At 38.4% G+C, this 21,342-nt stretch overlaps 1 protein-coding gene and 1 non-coding gene across 5 annotated transcripts in view; one reads left to right on the top strand and one right to left on the bottom strand.

Moving 5' to 3' along the window:
* Positions 1 to 21,342, top strand: part of FMN1 (formin 1) — a 431,150-nt gene that overhangs the window by 292,905 nt on the left and 116,903 nt on the right. For all 4 annotated transcript variants that reach the window (XM_055098140.2, XM_063596522.1, XM_034938470.3 and 1 more), the window contains 4 exons: positions 2,219 to 2,348; positions 4,139 to 4,285; positions 5,373 to 5,432; positions 16,022 to 16,142. In XM_055098140.2, coding sequence (XP_054954115.2) covers positions 2,219 to 2,348; positions 4,139 to 4,285; positions 5,373 to 5,432; positions 16,022 to 16,142 — 458 coding nt within the window. The remainder of the gene's footprint in view (positions 1 to 2,218; positions 2,349 to 4,138; positions 4,286 to 5,372; positions 5,433 to 16,021; positions 16,143 to 21,342) is intronic.
* On the bottom strand, positions 8,974 to 9,078 carry LOC112437359 (small nucleolar RNA U13). The gene has a single exon (XR_003025981.1). It is a non-coding gene; the product is annotated as a small nucleolar RNA U13 (small nucleolar RNA).

Raw genomic sequence — 21,342 nt, 5'->3', positions numbered from 1 at the left:
CGTGAGCATCACAGGGCTCCGGGGACCCTAGCTGACAATGTTCCCCCCATGACACTTGAGTGTCCTGCATTTGCTTTCCTAGCTCCTCTTCTGGATCCGTCACCGAGAGCACTCATTCACACTCCACAGTAATTGTTGGTTTACTTCTCAGATTATCAAGACGGGATTGTAAGTTAAGCTCTGTTCTCAGATCTTAGCATGGTCCCTGACACACTGTAAATGCCTCATACATTCCTAAAGGACAGACTGACATTCTTGGTGACTGATCTTCTAGTATTAATTTTCAAGTCTTTCCAAAAGTAATGTAAAATTATGATCTTTTCTCCCCCCTCCAACTCTCTGTATGGGTTGCAGACCCTTCTGCTTAAAGAGGACATTGGAACATTTAAGATTCTTTAAGAGCTTTTCCAATGCAAGCCCTAACCCCAGTAAGGCTTTAATCCTAGAGAGCCTTGCAATTCTATCTTACCCTTTCTTGCGTAACATACATTGATAAGACTATGGTCTTGTCGCCTCATATTGGTCCTATGCTTCCTCTTTTGAGATTAGTTATAGGTAACTATTCATTCAGCATTTTCTGCTTTTCATCTAAGTCCTTTTTGGTGAGCCAAGGCATTGATCTGTATATTTTCCCAGGTGGTGTCTGTAACTGCTTCGCTCACTGTGATAGCAAGTGTACATGCTCTGGGAACTTGGGTCCTGAATGACGCCTCATGGTCACATTTAGAAGGGGAGAAATGCAGGGCCCTTCTTTCAGAATAGCTGAGCATCTGAATAAATACGTCTTCCCCAGACTCATTACAGGATCAAGTGCTGTCAGTCTTGTGAGCTTTTTGCTTCTTATGTATTTGTAAAGACTGATGATACCCCTGATTTCAGTCATGATAAATGAATAAATTGTTTAATATTCATTAAGAAGTAATTTACACAGTTTAACTTTTTCATCTTGTCCTAATGCAGAATTCCTATGAATTTCTACTTTTATACTTCATCATATAATTTTCATAATAATGGGTTATTGAACTTTAAAACAAGATTGTGTTTTCTTTTATGGATATTCCTTGCTTTCATTAAATGTCATCTAAGAAAAAAGATTGTGGATTATGACCTAGTCGTGGAATAAATACGAAATCAATTGATGTTAGAAATTGATTAAAACCCAAATCTCCCTAAAGGTAGAGGCAGCACAGGATGTATAGGCAAAGAAAATATCTTTTGGTATAGAAAGAAGTAGGCTTCAGCTTTGTTCCTATGTAAAACCATTCTTGGTGAGAGATGGCAAAATTCCTTGGTAATGACGTTATGAGTTGACCAAGACTTTCAGAAATATCAGTTAATCATCATCTCAACTCCAAAATGAAATAAATGGCTGTTAGATTTTCTCCTTTTCTGAATTCATGTCCAACTGTTTCCACCCATTTTCATTTATACCCCTTCCTCTGGTGGTTGGCCTGGAGAATATGTCGCTCTTCCAACTTAGTTTTGCAAAGGGAACCAGTGCCCAACCACTCAGACAGTGAGCTACTGTGTGTAGGTCAGTACTCACCTTTAGCTTTTAAGATCTGTCTTGCCACATTTTTAAGGAAACTTTAGGTTGTCTACTTAATGAGTGCCTGCTTTGTTCTAAATACTGAGTTGTAAACTGTCTGGATGTGTAAGTTAATGTGAAAAAGTAAACAAATATCTGGAGAATGTGATCATTATAGACCATTATGTAACTCACTGAGCAAAAATAGTAGCAATATCACTTGAGTAAGAGATTTTTTTAAAATCACTTGTCTGTAGACATTTGCCTCAAGTCTTCAGTTTGCTCAGCCTGTATAAATACACCTTTAGAGAATGCTGCATTATGAGGCAGTTTATTGCATAATTTTTCTCGTGTGTTATAAAGACTGGGGCTTTCCATTTGGGTTTAGTCTCTTGTTTGGGCAGCAGGAGATAGATAACTTGTTTAGTATACTTGTGTTAACTTTCTGTTCCCGAAGGAATTTCTATACCATACATTTATTCATCATGCTAGAACCCCTTTAAAAAACAGCCCTGTTGTCAACAATGGAAACCATGCCCTTGGAATTCCTTGAGTCTACCTATGTGACACCTTTTATAATTGTTGAGATTTTTAGGTAAGGAATGTTCCCAAAGTGGGTCTTTTTCAGCTGTCTTTTTATTTCCCTTGTGATTATATGTGAAGGTAGATGACACATTTTCTTTTTTACAGATTTTTACATGAGTTAGCCCAGATTCCTAATTTTGCTGAACGTGCCCAGTGCATAATCTTCAGATCTGTCTTTTCTGAGGGTATCACCTCCTTGCACAGAAAGGTAGAGATCATCACGCGAGCTTCTAAGGTATGTTTACTGTCTAATTTAAAAGATAGCCTTGCTCTGAAGAGTAAAGGAGAAAGTGGGAGAGACCACTTTAGTGCCATTATAGAAACCTTTTTGGACTCAGATTGTATGTTTTTCTAAGTGTAAATTTGATGATTATCTTGCCCGTGTGTGTGTGTATGAGAGAGAGGGAGAGAAAAGGAGATGCAGATGGATGAAGAGGGAGAAGGAGGGAAAAAAATGACACTTTTACAGATTCCTTCTAAAAAATTCTGAGTATCTTCCAAAGTACATACTGGCCACTAAAAACCAATCTAAATAACATGGTCTGTTTCTTATTTTACAATTTGGATTGCAGAAGAGATTTTGCTTGAGATCCATACATTTGATCATCTGAAATGTGTCAACCTAATAAGAGGATCCTAGAGACTTGATAAGTGAAATAAATGACTGACAATGAGTCATTGGCAAAGAAATATTTGTTGGCTTTACTACACTGGTGTTCATTATAAGGTTAAATTCTAGCACCTGGCTTTTTCTCACAGTTGACCCATGCTCTTAAGGACACGTTATTCTTCTCCACAAATACTGTAGTACTTTGTTCCTTATTTGGAGAAATGATTTTTTTTCCTCTAAGATATGAGATATTTCAGTAGAGAATAAATATTACTGAAATATAATTATACACGCACTAATAATACCTGAAAGGCAGGAGCAGAAAAAGAAGTCTGCCTGGAGCTGAATTTTTTTTCTTTCTTTCTTTCTTTCTTTCTTTTTTTTTGAGACGGAGTCTCATTCTTCTTGCCCAGGCTGGAGTGCAGTAGCGTGATCTTGGCTCACTGCAACCTCTGCCTCAAGGGCTCAAGCGATTCTCCTGCCTCAGCCTCCCAGGTAGCTGGGATTACAGGTGCCTGCCATCACGCCCAGCTAGTTTTTGTATTTTTAGTAGAGACGGGGTTTTACCATGTTGGCCAGGCTGGTCTTGAACTCCAGACCTCAGGCAATCTGCCTGCCTCGGCCTCCCAACGTGCTGGGATTACAGGCCTGAGCCACCGTGCCCAGCCATTACTTTTTTTACCCTGAAATAAAGGGGGATAAAATGTGAATCAAGACCATAAAGAAAAAAAATTTCAATTGGAAAATTGTACTTGAAGTAAAAAATAAATAAAAGGACAAACAAATGAGACAGGGAGACAAAAAATCCTAAGCAGCTTGAAATTGTAAAAGTTAATAGACATACAACAAGCACTTAATAAAGGTAAGTTTAGTAAATTTATTAAAGATGGCCTACAGCCTTAAAATGCATTATTGTAGTTTAGCTCTGAAAATTATATCAGGGGATAAAGAAGAACATACTTCTTCTGTATCTGCTCTGCATTTAACTGTATTGGTTATCTAGATAAATAGTCCTGAAATACATCCTCAAAAGGTAAACCCCTTTCTACCTAGAAGTCATCAAAGGTTAAGCCTTACTATATATACCAACTCCCTTTTTACAACTTCTACTTTAAAATAAGTATTAAAAATTAAACTGGCTCAAATGAAAATATAAAACCAATAGTTAATCCTCATGTATTAAAACATGCACTGTTTATAATTAATTTGTTGAGTGGGTAGAAAATAATGGCTGTTAATGTGTTTGTAAAGACACTCATGGCTTAGTAAAGTGTGTTTTTCATTTCAGCAACTGTTAATTCTGTTGGTACCAAGCCTCCCGACAGCCTATTGAGTACACAGTAGATATTTGTTATTGAATGAACATGGGTGCATTTGGAGTTCAGCTCCGTAATAATTGGTGTTTGCCATCACAGGGCTTGCTGCACATGAAGAGTGTGAAGGATATTTTAGCTCTCATCTTGGCTTTTGGAAATTATATGAATGGAGGAAATAGGACTCGGGGACAAGCCGATGGATATAGCTTAGAAATTCTGCCCAAACTCAAGGATGTCAAAAGTCGGGTATTTATTTTTCATAATAAGTTTCCATGATCTGCCATTATTTTCTTTCTTTACCTTTAATTTTAAAAAACGTATTCCAGATTGTTCCGTTTATCTCTATCCTCCCCTTAACAACAATCATTTATATTAGAGCATGCATTTTTTTCTTTGCTTTCTTTTCACTTTTGAATAAAGAGTTTTGTTTGTTTTTTTTTCACGTTAGACTTTATTTTCAATTACTCAATTCCCATCTTCGTGTGCTGTGACATACACAATTAGGTATTGAACTGCTACTCAGTGAGAGAACAAAACAGACAGCATACAGCACCAGGATCCTGCAAGGGCTGGAGGCTGTTTGAGTTTAGTGTTGGCTACTAGTAGTTTACTCATTCCTGAATGGCAGAGCAATGTTGAATCACCAATTTTTTGCCACAACAATTGGGCTGGGGTCTACTGTCAAGCGCTCTGAGCCTGATTATCACTTGGCTCCACACCCCTGTGGAGCTACCTCTTTGGAAACAACCAGCCCATATCTAGGCGTCCCATGGGGGGCAGGGGGGTGCAGGGAGGGGAAACACACAGGCAAATTAGAATTAGACCCCAGTGAACGGGACACAAAGGCTGCCTTGTGGGAGGGCCTGCTCCCCACTGGCCTCCCGGGGTCATAAAGTGGCGTGATGCTGCTTTTAAGCTGGCCTGGATTGTTTTTCACACCATTAGGAACACACATTTTTTGAAAGATGGGAAGGGAGGGTGCTTTTCTGTTCTAGGCCCTGGTTCCCTTTAGTACTCCCTGCCCCCTCCTGTCTTGGCTGTATGCCAGAAAATACAAGGACACAATTTTTTTGTTTGTTTTAGCCATTATTTCAGAAGTTTTATGGATTATCTGTTTGTTTTTCCCCACAAAGGATAGTACAGTGTCATTTCTTTATGTAGCCAGCATAATAAATGGATGGGATAAAGCAGAGGAAGGAAAACCTTGCCAGCATCGAAGAGAAAGCCAGTTTTCATGAATTAGAAATTTCTCAACAGAGATTTCATCTCTCAACCGTGTAACATGACAGTCTCATGGGAATGATTTTCATGTACATTTCTCTTTTAAACCTAGGATAATGGGATTAATCTGGTGGACTACGTTGTTAAGTATTACCTGCGTTACTATGATCAGGTAAGAAATGGCATTACGTGGAAAAGTTTCACCTCTTACTCATTGTTGACATTCATAAGTTGGATGATGGATAGATGGATGGATGAACTGCAAGCCCAACATAGAATATGAGAGCTCTCCAGTGTGGTTTACAGATGAGCACACTGAAACCAAGAGAGTTTAGTTGACTTATGAAGAGAAGCATTATTCAGTAGTGTAAATCTACTGAGTCTCAATCGACTATAACACAGCTTCAGAGAGATCCCTAGCTGCCTCAGTGCTTTATGGCCAGATTGTGAGGTTCTCTGTGAAATCTAGATCCGCTCAGTAATTGGTTATAATTGAAACTGTATTCTGATGATGCAGAGCAAAATTTAGGAAAGTAAGACTCAGTAATACCCAATATTTTATCAGTAATGAATCTATGAACAGACTGAAGATGTAGAATTTGAAAAATCCATCTTTTCTGCTTAGAGGGCATTTGCAATTAGAAATAGACATTTCTGTGTGAGTCCATCTGAGCAGAGTTTTCTATTTTATTCCTTCTTGTTAAATTGAGAACAAGGAGTTGTAATTTTGAGAAGAAAAAGGTATTGTTGTAAGATGTTAAGAAATACAGCAATCAATATGAATAGTAAAAGTCTCAAAGTGAATGCTGTCAGGACTTCTGCTTAACCATCCATGTAAGCAGAATTGTTCCTAAGCATCGAGGGAAGAATAGTAGAGATCCCAGGGCCTTTCAATAGGCCTGCAGTTTCATCCAGAAGACAAGTGAGGCACAGATGAACTCCATAATACTTTCTTCTACCCTCCTGGTGGGCTTATCTAACTATTTTCAATATACCTACAGCCAGGCTCATCGTTTCCCCGCCCCCCAAACTTTTCCCTGATTTCTGTTAAGAATATCGTAGTTTTTGATAGTTTTTGGCTATTAAAGCATGAAACCTTGTCCTTCTCTGGCTACTCTCTGTCCTTCCACTGAGTTGTTTCTGATGTCCTTCCCTGTTTTGTTTTTTGTTTTGTTTTGTTTTCCTGCCGACCCCAGCTTACCCAGGTTTTAAGATCACTCACTTGGAGAATTTCACTTGCTTTCCAGCTCAGCTCTCTATTTCGAGGTTCTACCACTCTAAGCCATCCCACACCCTCTTTACACAGCTCTGATCCTATTGCTTTTCTACTCAAAACAGAAGTGGCTCCCCATTTTCAAGTGAATTAGGACTCTATGAATTTAATTCCAATCTTTTACAACCTTGCTTTTATTACTTTCCCTCTACACGTATTCTGTGATCCAACTCAAGACCTGATGTTTTCCACACACACCCTGTGCTTTCTTATTAATGTGTTTTTACTTCTGATGTTCTCCCTAACTGAAAGTATCTTTGTCTCTAGCCTTTTTATAAAACTTCCTTTTTTTCTCATTACTCCTCTCTGGAAATAATAAATTTAAAGTTTTTTTGGGAAAAAATCTCCCAGTAACATTACCAATATATGTGTTACAGACTTAACCAGAAAAGTACAGACCTTTGTGAATACATTTACGTAATTTTACTGAAAGCCATAAAAATTTAAAAACAGACTGAAGAAAAGAAAAACCCAATTTAAAAAATTGGGTAATGGGCTTGAATAGACATTTCTCCAAATAAGACAAACAAATAGCCAACAGGTGCCAACATTACTAATCATCCAGGGAAATGCAAATCAAAACCACAGTGAGATAGCCCATCATGCCTTTTAGGATGGCTGTTAATAAAAACTAAAACCAAAACCCTACCACATAGAAAATAGCAAGTGTTGACAAGGATGTAGAAAAAATGGAACCAGTTAGCACCATCGGTGAGAATATAAAATGGTGGAGCTGCTATGGAAAACAGTAGGGAGTTTCTTCAAAAAATTAAAAATAGAACTACCATATGATCAGACAATCTCACTTCTGGGTATTTATCCAAAAGAATTGAAACCAGGATCTCAAAGAGACATTTTCCCTCTCATATTCATTGAAACATTGTTCACAATCGCTAAGATTTGGAAACAAATCTAAATGTCTGTCAATAGATGAATAGGTAAAGAAAATGCGTATATGTACTAGGGAATACTATTCAACCATAAAGAAGAAATAAATTCTGTCGTATGCTGCAACATGGGGTCACCCTTGAAGGTATTATGCTAAGTCAATATAATCCAGTCACAGAAGGGCAAATACTGCATGATTCCACTTAAATAAGTATCTAAAGTAGTCAAACTGAAAGGAACAGAAAGTAGAATGAATGATGGGGGAATGGGGAAATGGAGAATTGAGGATATGGAGTTTCAGTCACGTAAGATGAAGAAATTCTAGAGATCTGTACAATAATACACTTATGGCTAACAATACTATACTGTACACTTAAAAATTTAAGAGAACAGATATCATGTTATAGGGGGTTTTTTTTGTTTGTTTTTTACCACAATAAGGAGTGGCATTATGTCCTCTGTTGGAAGTACCAGTCAAAATTCTAATCAATCTTAGAAGTTTACAAAATAATTTTAAATATTATATATAAAAATAATTAGACAAAAATTTGACCAGGATTTAAAAATGAAGAGAGAATCATTCATTTATATATTCTAATATATTATAGAGCTATAATAATTAAAAGTGTAGAATGATAGACTAACATCACAAAACTTAAGAACATGAAAAGGAAATCTCAGAAATGGATCTAAATAAATATGTGTCAAGTATGTGATAAAAGAGAAATTTCAAGTAATTGGTAAGAGGAGGAAATTGAATTATCTCCTAGACCTCATACCAGAGACCAGAGCAAAGTTTTAAAGAACAGAAGAGATAAATGTAGAAATAAATGAAAAATAAAATCAATAAGACATGACAAAAGTGTAGGTAAATAGTTTACTGATTTTGAAGTAGCAAAATCCTTTCAAAGTGTTCAGTCTAAGACAGAAACCATAAAAGGTGAGAATGATGACTTTCAATGCATAAAACTAAAAAACTTTAATTCGTAATTAAAATTTTAAAATACTTTAGTATCTCAAAAATGACTTAAAACTAAATTCAAAATAATGTACTGGGAAAATGTTTACAACATAATAGACAGTGAACTCTTGAGAATTAACAAGAAAAAACTTTCTTCCTTATTTTTAAAAAATGGCAAAATATATCACAGGCAATTTACAAAAGACATATAGAAGACATAAATTGCCAACTAGATATATAGAATTAGCACTGTAAATTGATCAAACCTTTCTCAGGACTGTCATGTATGGTAAATCAATATATTCTCTGTTTAAGGTCTCTAAGTCAAATGGGACTCATATTTAGCCTGCCCTTGATTCACCAAATTTTATATATCCTATAAAGGGCACACTTTAAAAAATTCACATAAAGATGCCATGTGCTTGTCAAGCTGTTTGCCCATAAAGCTGTTCCTATCTACAGGAACACATTTTCCCAATTTCTACATATATGCTTTATGGGCAAGCAAGGTTGTGTTTTTGTTTTTTTTTTTTCTCTCTCTTTTTGTTTCCCTTTTTTCCCCCATTTTTTCATTTTTTCCTTTTTTCTTCATGTCAGACAGGTAATGTGTCCATATCTTAACAAGGTTCAATGGAGGCGCATCTCACAAATGCATATGAACACCCAATCCATCACACTCATGAACTACAAAAGGATCAAAAGCAAGGTTTTCAACCTTTCTGTATCAAAAGCCCTAGAAATATGTGTAACCTTTTAAGAAATTTCTACCCTAAGAAAACAACTAAGGATTTAATGACTATTTACTTATAACAGCTTATAATAGCAAAATATTGGAAAAATTTTGGTAGGTGTATAATTATGGAGACCAAGGTCAAATAAATTATACTAGAGTCACACACTGGAATAATATGCTCTCATGGAGAGTGTATAGGAGAGAATATAGTGGTATTAGAAAATAATTTTGACCTGCTTTTAATTTACAAGCATGTGTTTCAAAATAACATACAGTATAATACCAAATATGTAGTAGATAAATATAAATACACACACACAGAATAACCTGAAAAAAATACATTAAAATATTTCTGAATATTAGGATTGTAAGGGTTTTTTTTTTTTTTTTTTTTACTGTCTTCTGTCTTTCCATTACTAAACATAATGAACATGTATCACTTTTGTAAATGGGGAAAAAAGATGTAGTGAAAAATAACTTAGTCTGATCTTACATGGCCCTTTTTTGAGGTCGTTATTAACATCCTGATCTTTGAAGGAAGGCTTTGAAGCCCTCACCTTTGAAGCCTGGAAGTACTTTGTTGGAATCTTTCTCAAGATGCATCTTATTCTGCCTTATATGTATATATGAGAAATTACCTATTATCTTGGCATTGGTTTTTGAGGTTCAGAATTCATTGTTGTCTCTCTCTCTCTTTTTTTTAATTGAGATGGAGTCTCGCTTTGTTGCCCAGGCTGCAGTGCAGTGGTGCAATCTTGGCTCACTGCAACCTCCGCCACCCAGGTTCAAGCAATTCTCATGCGTCAGCCTTCCGAGTAGCTGGGACTATAGGTGTGCACCACCACACCTAATTTTTTTTGTATTTTTAGTAGAAACGGGGTTTCACTATGTTGGCCAGGCTGGTCTCGAACTCCTGACCTCAAGTGATCCACCCGCCTTGGCCTCCCAAAGTGCTGAGATTACAGGCATGAGCCACCATGCCTGGCCATTGTCTCTTTTTTACTGCCTGTAATACAGGTGTCTGATAAAACTTGCTGAACTGGATATAATGTTAATGTTCACAAATGTGTAATAAGTGGCATCTGTAAAGAACTAGATATGAGGAGATGAGAGCTGTTTTCTGGTGGAGTGAGGAAGGCATGTTTAGCTTCAGGAAATTAAGAAGCAGCAGCAGGCACATAAGCACATACCCTAGGTTTTGACAGCAGGTACTAGTGTGGCAGAAGAATTATCCTGAAGAATCTTTGAGGGTGACATTTCTAACCCTAGGTTGGCATGGGCAGATTTATGGGTAGTGCCTACCCCAACCAAGTCAAATGCATTGTGTGGGAAGGCTGAAATATGCCTGTGGAATATAGTTGTGGTTGAAAAGAGCTGAACCCAGTGGAATCAACTTCACAGAGGAAAATCTTACAATGAGAACAGTTTCAAACATGGGATGGCCCAGTCTAGGAAAAATAAGCCCACAGTAGTGTGGTGCTCTTCTGGCTTTTACTGTGCAAAATGCATTTCACTCAATAAGAGTGTAGAATTATGTGATTTATGAAACTGGCCCTTTCCTCTAGGAGCCTAAGTGATGATTTTTGTGGTTAGTGGTGATGAGCAATTAGCTAAAGAAAGATGACTCCTGCTCCCTGCTTCCTTCTTCTCATGCCTGGTTTTTGGTCCAAGTCTTGGTCTGTGAAATTTAAAGAAACCCATGTAGAGTCATGCCTTTTTAACTCTAATTAAGCAGCTTTCATAAGAGCTGCTACCAGCCTGATACACTCAGCAACATTTCCTTTTTTCTCGTGTGTGCACGAGTGCGCGCACACACACACACGCAATCAAAACCAGGACTGAATCTGATAAAGTTTTGGAAAATGGAAAGAGATACTATGCCTGAGTTCTTCCAGCATAGATTAGCATGGAGCTTTGTAGTGAGGATCTTAGATGTTGTTCCATCTTGGCACTCAGACGAGAGTACTGCTTCCATTTTAAAGTAAAATAAGTATATGAAGATGGGGAAAAATACATTGTGTCTGATAAAATGAAGAAAACTACCGTATCCTAGCATCCCTAACAAAGCTAATGGCCTTAAAGAGGAAGGGTCAAGAGGATTCCTGAAACCTCAAGAAAACATAGTGATAAATTAGATGTCTCCTGCTAAAGGTAAATACGTCTCAGAACCATGTTTTATAAGCTCTCTGTAGTAGTGCCCATCAACCAAAAATAAAGCTTATTGATATGCCAGATGTTGTTTACTATACCAAGAACAAGACACAGTTTCTGCCTCTGAGGTGTTTAGAGTCTAGTGGAGAAGATGTACAAGATAACATGGCAATTTAAAAATTAATGGCGATACATAAACTAGAAAACCTAGAAGAGATGGATAAATTCCTGGAAAAATACAATCCTCCTAGCTTAAATCAGGAAGAATTAGATACCGTGAACAGACCAGTAACAAGCAGCAAGAATTAAATGATAATTTTAAAATTACCAACAAAAAAAAAAGGTCCAGGATCAGATGGATTTACAGCAGAATTCTACCAGACATTCAAAGGAGAATTGATAACAATCCTTTTGACACTATTCCACAAGATAGAGAAAGAGGGAAGCCTCCCTAATTCATTTTATGAAGCAAGCGTCACCCTAATACCAAAATCAGGAAAGGACATAACCAAAAACGAAAACTACAGACCGATATCCTTGTTGAACATAGATGGTAAAATCCTTAACAAAATACTAGCTAACTGCATCCAGCAACATATCAAAAAGATAATCCACCAGGATCAAGTGGGTTTCATACCAGGGATGCAGGGATGGTTTTAACATACGCAAGTTAATAAATGTGAGAACACCACATAAACAGAATTAAGAACAAAAATCACATGATCATATCAATAGATGCAGAAAAAGAATTCAACAAAATCCAGCATTCCTTTATGATTAAAACTCTCAGCAAAATTTGCATACAGGGGACATATCTCAATGTAATAAAAGCCATCTATGACAAACCCCCAGCCAACATAATATTGAATGGGGAAAAGTTGAAAGCATTCCCTCTGAGAACTGGAACAAGACAAGGATGCCCACTCTCGCCACTCCTCTTCAACATAGTACTGGAAGTCCTAGCCAGAGCAATCAGACAAGAGAAAGAAAGAGCATCCAAATCAGTAAAGAGGAGGTCAAACTTGTCACTGTTTGCTGATTATATGATTGTTTACCTTGAAAACCCTAAAGACTCCTCCAGAAAGCGCCTATAACTGATAAAAGAATTCAGCAAAGTTTCAGGATACAAGATTAATGTACACAAGTTAGTAGCTCTTCTATACACCGACAGTGACCAAGCAGAGAATCAAATCAAGAACTCAACCTCTTTTACAATAGCTGCAAATATATATATATATATATATATATATAGTGATATACCTAAGGAGTCAAAAGACCTCCACAAGGAAAACTGCAAAATATTGCTGAAAGAAACCATAGACAACACAAACAAATGGAATCCTATCCCATGCTCATGGATGGGTAGTATCAATATTGTGAAAAGGTAGAATTAATATTGTGAAAATGACCATACTGCCCAAAGCAATCTACAAATTCAGTGCAGTCCCCATCAAAATACCACCATCATTCTTAACAGAATTAGAAAAAAACAACTCTAGGCCGGACACGGTGGCTCACGCCTGTAATCCCAGTTGGGATGCCGAGGCAGATCAAGAGGTCAGATCAAGAGGTCAGGCGATTGAGACCATCCTGGCTAACATGGTGAAACCCCGTCTCTACTAAAAATAAGTTAGCTGGGCGTGGTGGCGGGTGCCTGTGGTCCCAGCTGCTTGGGAGGCTGAGGCAGGAGAATGGCGTGAACCCGGGAGGTAGAGCCTGCAATGAGCCAACATCGCGTCACTGCACTCCAGCCTGGGCGACAGAGCGAGACTCCGTCTCAAGAAAAAGAAAAAACTCTAAAATTCATACGGAACCAAAAAAGAACCCACATGGCGGGAGGAAGACTAAGCAAAAAAGAAATTTGGAGGCATCACACTACCTGATTTCAAACTATACTATAAGGCCATAGTCACCAAAACAGCGTGGTACTGGTATAAAAATAGGCACATAGACCAATGGAACAGAACAGAAAACCCAGAAATAAACCCAAATACTTACAACCAACTGATCTTCAACAAAGCAAACAAAAATATAAAGTGGGAAAAGGACACCCTTTTCAACAAATGGTGCTGGGATAATTGGCTAGCCACATGTAGGAGAATGAAACTGGATCCTCATCTCTCACCTTACACAAAAATCAACTCAAGATGGATTAAGGACTTCTAAGACTTCAAACTATAAAAATTCTAGAAGATAACATTGGAAAAACCCTTCTAGATGTTGGCTCAGGCAAGGATTTCATGACCAAGAACCCACAAGCAAATGCAATAAAAACAAAGATAAGTAGTTGGGACTTAGTTAAACCAAAGAGCCTTTGTACCTCAAAAGGGGCAACCTAAGAGTAGAAGAAAATCTTTACAATCTATACATCTGACAAAGGACTAGTATCCAGAATCTACAGTGAACTCAAATCAGTAAGAAAAAAACAATCTCATCAAAAAGTGGGCTAAGTACATGAATGGACAGTTCCCAAAAGAAGATATACAAATGGCCAACAAACATATGAAAAAATGCTCAACATCACTAATGATCAGGGAAATGCAAATCAAAACCATAGTGCGATACTGCCTTATTCCTGCAAGAATGGCCATAATCAAAAAATCAAAAAACAGATGTTGGCATGGATGCCATGATCAGGGAACAGTTCTACACTGCAGGTGGGAATGTAAACTTGTACAGTCAGTATGGAAAACAGTGTGGAGACTCCTTAAAGAACTGAAAGTAGAGCTATCATTTGATCTAGCAATCCCACTACTGGGTATCTATCCAGAGGAAAAGAAGTCATTATATGAAAAAGATACTTGCACGTGCATGTTTATAGCAGCACAGTTCACAATTGCAAAATCATGGAACTAACCCAAATGCCCATCAGTCAAAGAGTGATTAAAGAAACTGTGATATATATATATACAATTGAATACTACTCAGCCATAAAAAGGAATGAATTAACAGCATTTTCGGCGACCGGATGAGATTGGAGAATATTATTCTAAGTGGAGTAACTCAGGAATGGAAAACCAAACATCGTATGTTCTCACTGATATGTGGTAGCTAAGCTATGAGGATGCAAAGGCATAGGAATGATACAATGGACTGTGGGAACTTGGGGATAAGAGTGGGAGGGGGATGAGGGATAAAATACTACAAAGAGGGTGCAGTGTATATTGCTTGGGCGATGGGGGAACCAAAATTTCACAAATCACCACTAAAGAACTTACTCATGTAACCAAATACCACCTCTACCCCAATAACTTATGGGGAAAAAATTAATGGTGATAAATGCTGTGATAATGTAAGCGTCATAGGCCTTTGGAGAACAGGGGAGAAACACCCACGTGCTGGGGGTTAGGGGAAATCTTTAAGGAAGGACGTTTGTTTTAAGACTTAAAGGATGAGTATGAACAAGGAAGTGTAAGGAGGCACTAGGGAAGGGTCGGAAAGGGACCATTTTATAGACAAAGGCCTAGAAGCAAGAGATCGTGGTCTGTTACTTCATGAAGGTCTAGAGGGAGTTGGAGATAGGGGGAAGGTAGAAATGAGGCCAGAGATGTAGACAGAGGCCAGATCATAAAGTGCCTTGTAAAGCAGTTTTAGAGTTTGGAATTAGTCCTAATGGCAGTAGGGAAGATGGAATGTGAAGGAAAGCTGGCAAACTAGCCTGTGCAGAGAGAGGAATAATTGAAGATTGCCTAAGACATGCAAGATACAAAGCTTACGTTAAACAACTCAGGGAGAAAGCTAGCTAGACTGGAAAAGATGTTTGAGGCTCATGTGCCTGAAGCTTTTGTCCTTCAAGACGTTTCTCAGCTGAGAATTCTCCATTAGCTATAGCAGTGGAGCTTGTTAAAACTATACTTCACCCTGCCCTCGGTCTCCTAAGATAAGCCAGACAACATTTGCAAAAGCTTTTCAAATATATGAAGAATTTTGGGGAAGCCAAGGCTGGAGGATCGCTTGAGCCCAGGAGTTAGAGACTAGCCTAGGCAACATGGTGAGACCCCTGTCTCTACAAAAAATTAAAAATTAGCTGGGTATGGTGGCACGTACCTGTGGTCCCAGCTAATAGGCTGAACTAGAAGGATCGCTTGGACCTGGAAGGTCAAGGCTGCAGTGAACCATGATTGTGTCAGTGCACTCAAGCCTGGGTGACAAAGCAAGGCCCTATCTCCAAAAAAAAAAAAAAAAAAACCTGTGTATATGTGTAGATACACCCATATACAAAGAATCTGATCATGCATGCACACAGAAGAGCTTTAAGCCACAGAGAAAGGTGAGGAAAGGTGATGGGAGGGTGATTGTATCTTCCATTGCAGTGCCTTCTTATCCAGCACCTTCTGATTCACACCCATTGGCATGCCCCAAAGATGACTTGTCTAATTGCTAGCATGTGTAAATCAAATGGGGACTTCAAATGTAAGTACTTTCATGTGTTCCCCTCTTCCATTTTTCATGGGAGTGGAGTGTCCAAGATCAGGATGACCTGACAATTTTCTCTTTGATTCATGAGGCAAAATAGAACCTGGCCCATGCCATAGCCGACCTCATTGCCAATAAGTCCAAAAAGAGATTGTGAAAGACAAGAAGGCACTTCAAAGTCACAAGTCCAAATTTAGGAATAGCAGAGGAGCATTGCTATGATTCTTACTCAGACATCCAATAAAAAAGCTTTTTTTTTTTTCTCATTGACGCTTTGGAATTTCAACTGAAAGTGACAATTGGGAAGTATAATGTACTTTTGTTTACCATATCTCTTAGGAAGCTGGAACAGAAAAGAGTGTTTTCCCCTTGCCGGAACCACAGGATTTCTTTCTGGCCTCCCAAGTCAAGTTTGAAGACCTCATAAAAGATTTGAGAAAACTGAAGAGGCAACTAGAAGGTAATACGAACTGTTCTGCTATTATGATAATAGCTAAGATTACTTTTAAAAAATGTTTTAAGAGGATTATTTAGGTCTGGTTCATAGAGTGGGATTGGTGCAGAGTTCAGCAATGGTACACTACAGCTTTCAGGAAACTTTCCTTCTCTACACAGTGTGTAGAGGCACTGTATTTTCAAATTCTTCTCTTTTATTAGTGTTGATCATTTGTTTTTTATATCCATATCTTGTTATATCTGCATTTTCTAACATTTAGTAGTTATAACATTATTAATGACAATAGCAGTAACCATTTACTAGATGCTTACTGTTGTCTCATATAACAATCTTAATAAGCTGGAACTACACTAAACCCATTTTACAGATGAGAAAAATGAGGCTTAGAGAAGTTAAGTTCACACAGCCAGTAATAGACAGATTTACTGAGCTCTAATCAAGTCTAATCAAGTCTATCCAATTAGAACTCACACATTTTCTAGTTTCTAGTTTCTAGAACTTACACATTAGCTAGTTTACTCTGCTGCTTTAAATATATATATATCATACATATTGTACACATACACACATGTTCCTGTATGTTTGGTTTATATATGAGTCTAATAATGATGGTAAGGCCCACAGTAAACATTCCATTTTAGTTTAATTTACATTTTTAATTATTCAAAAGAAAATGCTGAAAGCCCCTTTTTGGCTTTTTTAAAAGGTGAAAATATGTCTCACTTGGGCAGGAATTTTCCTTTGGCATTTCTAGAGTCTCGTGTTTTCACTGTGGAGACATCTCCTTGTCCAAGAATATAAATACTTGCCTTGGAGCTTGTATAACTCCAATTGAAGAGCTCTGCGGAGGATTTAGAGAGCGTGTTAATGTGGAAATGGAGCCCAGAGTGCCAGAAGCAGAGCTTGAGGAAATGAAGGGCTTCAACCAGGAATATTTTAACACCAAGACATAAAGTAAACATTTTTAAAATGTTTGTTGTGAAAGAGTACTCAGAAACCTAAGTCTGAGGCTGAGAACAGCTTGGAAATGGAAGTAAAGTGGGAAAGATCTGCTCCCGGTGGCAAAGAGAGCCGTTTATTTTTACTTTGGGCATAAAACTTACATGGAAAGGATAATGGTTACAAGTGAATATTTTTATCTTGTATATTATTTTTAAAGGAACATGTGGGGTTTTTTTTCTCCCATTGATGTGGTTGAATGAATTCAAACAAATGGATGCTTCCTTTAGAAATGCGATATGTGAACTTGCGGTCATTATTTTCTGTCTCCTGAAGAATTGGCGGTTGTATCCTTGTTGAAGTTGAGGAGCTTGATTAATATTGTAATAAAGCATAGTAAGCTACCACCTAGCATTTTTGTCTGTCCCTCTCCATTGGTAGAATTAGGGCCCAGGCTGGTCTCAGTGTGGCAGCAAGAGTTAGCAATGGCAGGGGAGCTTGTTTGCTCCATGGCTGTTCCTGAATGCCCATTCCCTCTTGTCTCTTGGCCCCTTGTAAAACCCTTGGCCTGACCTCTCCTATAGTCTTTGAGCCGAAACCTGATCCCTGTTTGATCTTTTCCCTTCTCCTTCCAGGGGCTGCCTCACTTTGACGTCCCTGTACGTTTGATGATAAATAGCAAGAGGATAAGAGGGGTGAATTGGGAGGCGAGCAGAGAGACAAGGGTTCCCCCATAGCGCCTCACTTTGGTACACCTTCTTTTGTCTAGGGAGGCTCTGAATTGTCGTTCCGGATCTCTCAGTACTCAACTGATGCTTTCCTCAGCCGATTTTAGGAAAATACAAGAGCTTTTGAAGCAGGTGGAGCGGCCTTAGGAAAGAAAACTGAACATTGTCTCAGTTACTTTTCTTCTTTGTACCAGACTTCACCAAAACACATGAAGTACCACAAAGGCAAATGAGGAAATGACTCCCCCCACCTCACACACATGGAATATTTAAACAAAAATGCCCTGCTAATGTTTAGAGATGCCAGTGTTTTCAACACATGAAAGGTACCCAGTAAATATTTAAAGAAAATACACACCGTAGGTTCTCTAATGAATTTCTTTTTCTTCTAAATACCATCTGGCAAGATGGCCAGAATCATGGCGGTCCGTTTCATCTTAACGTTTCCATTCAGGTTTCACCTCCTTTTCCATAAGGCCTTGGTGTGAGCTGAGATTGAATGTTTAATTGAAGAGGACATAATTTTCACACATACAGCAAAGATTTGATGAGGCTTTGAGGTTTATTGTAGCCATTAAAGTGTCGTAGCTGCTGGCAAAATCCCAGAAAATGTCTAAAGCTAAACCAGATGTGATTAGCAAATTTCAAGAAGTATCAGGCCCTAGTTCTCCAGGCAGGCAGAGTCTTTTAGAAAAAAAAAAAATAGTATTAACACACCTTAACCTAATGTGAATTAACCTATGGTTATTGGTCATACTAATGTCACTGATTTAAGTAGAAGTTGTCATTAAGCATCTTTCAGAGAGGCAAGAACTTTGAATAGCATTTTTATGCAGGTAAACATAGCATGGAATTGATAATAGTATCAACTGCAGTTTATTGTGTCATTATTCTCTATCAAGTGCTTTATCTATATCACCTCTTTTAATTCTACAGTGACCTTGTGAGGCAGATACTATTTTTGACTTCTCACAAGATAAGAAAGCTGAAGTTTGGGGTGCCCAAGTAATTTGCCAGTGTTTCAGAGGTGATGATCTAGCCAAGTTTTGAAACTAGATACGACTGTAAGGCATGTGTTCAATACATATCACGCCTGTGACCCAGAAGTCACCACATCTGATTGGAGATCAGACAGAAAGTTTTGGCATTCAAAATGTGAAGCCTCATGAAGAAAAAAATTACAGAGAGTTACTGAACATATATACACAAGCATGCACACGTGTGCGCACACTCCCGAAACCACACATGTAGACTGTCAGATCAGATAGAGTCACAGGAAGGAACTTGCTTTGGGTTGGAATTGGAAAGGAGAAGAAGTCCAGGTAGATGGATTGTCAAATAGACCTACAAATAGGCACATTACATAGGACTAAGATCAGGCTTTGAGTTCAGATGTGTATATTTTACTGGTTCAGTGAAAGTAACACCTTGTCAAGTGCATAATCGTAGAAAGTATTCACTTTCTCACCTGTAAAATGGGACAGTTATAGGACCTGCATCATAGGAAATAATGTCTGCACAGTTTCTTAGTGAGGGCAGCTTCAATAAAGCTGATTAAGGGCATGTACCTTTCACTGGAAAGTGCACAGCCTGTATAATCAGCCGGTGTTGCTGAGAGGCCAGCTGGCTATGTTTGTGGAGTATCTAATTCACAGAGCACTTGTGCTTGCTTCTCTACGTTGTAAAGAGAGAACCAAGTTCTTGGTGCTTGGGAACATGTTCCATATTTTGTTTATTGTTCTACATCCCTTAACAAGACAATAATTTCAATTTCCCTGATACTGTGAAGTTGTAAGAAATAATTGAGAAAACACAAACAATGGCAATAGTTACTTTCATTCTCCCTCTTTGTCCTTGCTGGCTGGAACTCTCAGGGTATTCTTACCCACCCATATGTGGTAGGCAGAATAATGCCCCCCAAAGATGTCCAAACCCTAATCCCTAGAATCTGTGAACATGTTGCCTTACATGGCAAAAAGGGACTTTGCTGATGTTGACATGGGGAGATTATCCTGGACCGTCCAAGTGGGCCTAATCTAATCACATGAATCTTTAAAGTCAGTCTTTAAACGCTGAGGACTTTCCCTGGCTGTGATCAGAGGGAGATATAACGACATAAGAATGGTCAGAGAGATGTAATGTCGCTGGCTTTGAAGATGGAGGAAGTGGGCCATGAGCCAAGGAATGTGGGAAGCCTCTAGAAGTGGAAAAGGCAAGGAACAGATTCTCCCTAGAGCCTCTAAAAGGGAGTACAGCCCTGTCAGCACCTTGAGTTTAGCCTGTGAGTCCCATGTCAGACTTCTAACATATAGAACTAAAAGGTGATATATTTGTGTTGTTTTAAGCCTCCTAAGTTTGTGCTAATTTATTATAGTAGCAATCAGAAACTAATACACCAAGGAGTGGACTCCTCTTTCTGATTGCACCAGTTAATACCAGAGACAGACACACACACATACACAAACACACACATGCGCGTGCAGCATTGCTGAAACTATAGATGTAGGATTCCTCAAATAGTAGCACCTAAAAATATTACCTGAAATGTGAACTGGAACTGTTGTTCTCTGAAAGAGTCTATGATCAAATAAACCTGGACATGCTCTGTACGAAAATCATATCCTAGGGATTCAAAGTACATGAGCTTATTAAAGCCTCTGGGAAGTTCTGTAGTTAAAAAAAAGTTTAATGCTGTTTAAAACAGCATTTCCTAACTTAAAGCATGAAACATTGGCTTGCTTTCTTTTCCCTTTCATTGTCTACTTAGTAATATTTTTACAGAGCATAAGTTGTGTAAAAGGTACTTTAAGAAGAAAGGATATTGGTTGTACTAGCAACACGGTTGTTGGTGAAATGATATTACTGGGTCCTGCCTGCAGGAGTCAGGATCCCTAGTAACGTAGGGGAGGGCAGGTCTGACTTAGCAGAAACAAGGCCACATGTCATTACTTACCACTTGATGTCATTCTTTTTGTTTTTTTTTTTTTTTTTTTTATTTTTTGAGATAGGTTCTTGCTCTATTGCCCAGGCTTGAGAGTAACAGCACAATCATGGCTCACTGAAACCTCAATATTCTGAGCTCCAGCAATCCTCCTACCTCAGCCTCCTAAGCAGCTGGGACTACAGATGTATACCACCACGCCCAGCTAATTTTGTAAATTATATTTTTTGTAGAGACAGGGTCTCACTGTGTTGCCTAGGCTAGTCTCAAATTTCCTAGGCTCAAGCGATCCTCCAGCCTTGGCCTCCCATAGTGCCAGGATTACAGGCATGAGCCACCACTGGACCTGATCTTACCCTTGATCAGTTTTGTTTTCATTTTGATTTGGGGTTATGTGTGATGTCCTTTTCTCTTCCTATTACTGCAGTTGATCAAGAGTTGACTATGAGTAGGAGGGAGGAATGCTAAGAACTGGTTGCTAATCTAATGGATATTCAACTTTGTGTTACTGTGGGAGGGGAAACGGTTCCTCTGTCCCTGCTCTTCAGCAGCTTTTAATGCAAGTTTGCCTCATCACCATCCTCTTTGATTCTGG

This window comes from Pan paniscus, chromosome 16 (assembly GCF_029289425.2).
Source record: "Pan paniscus chromosome 16, NHGRI_mPanPan1-v2.0_pri, whole genome shotgun sequence".
NCBI lineage: Eukaryota > Metazoa > Chordata > Mammalia > Primates > Hominidae > Pan > Pan paniscus.
The sequence above is the reverse complement of the archived record's forward strand: the minus strand, read 5'-3'. Positions and strand labels throughout refer to the sequence as shown.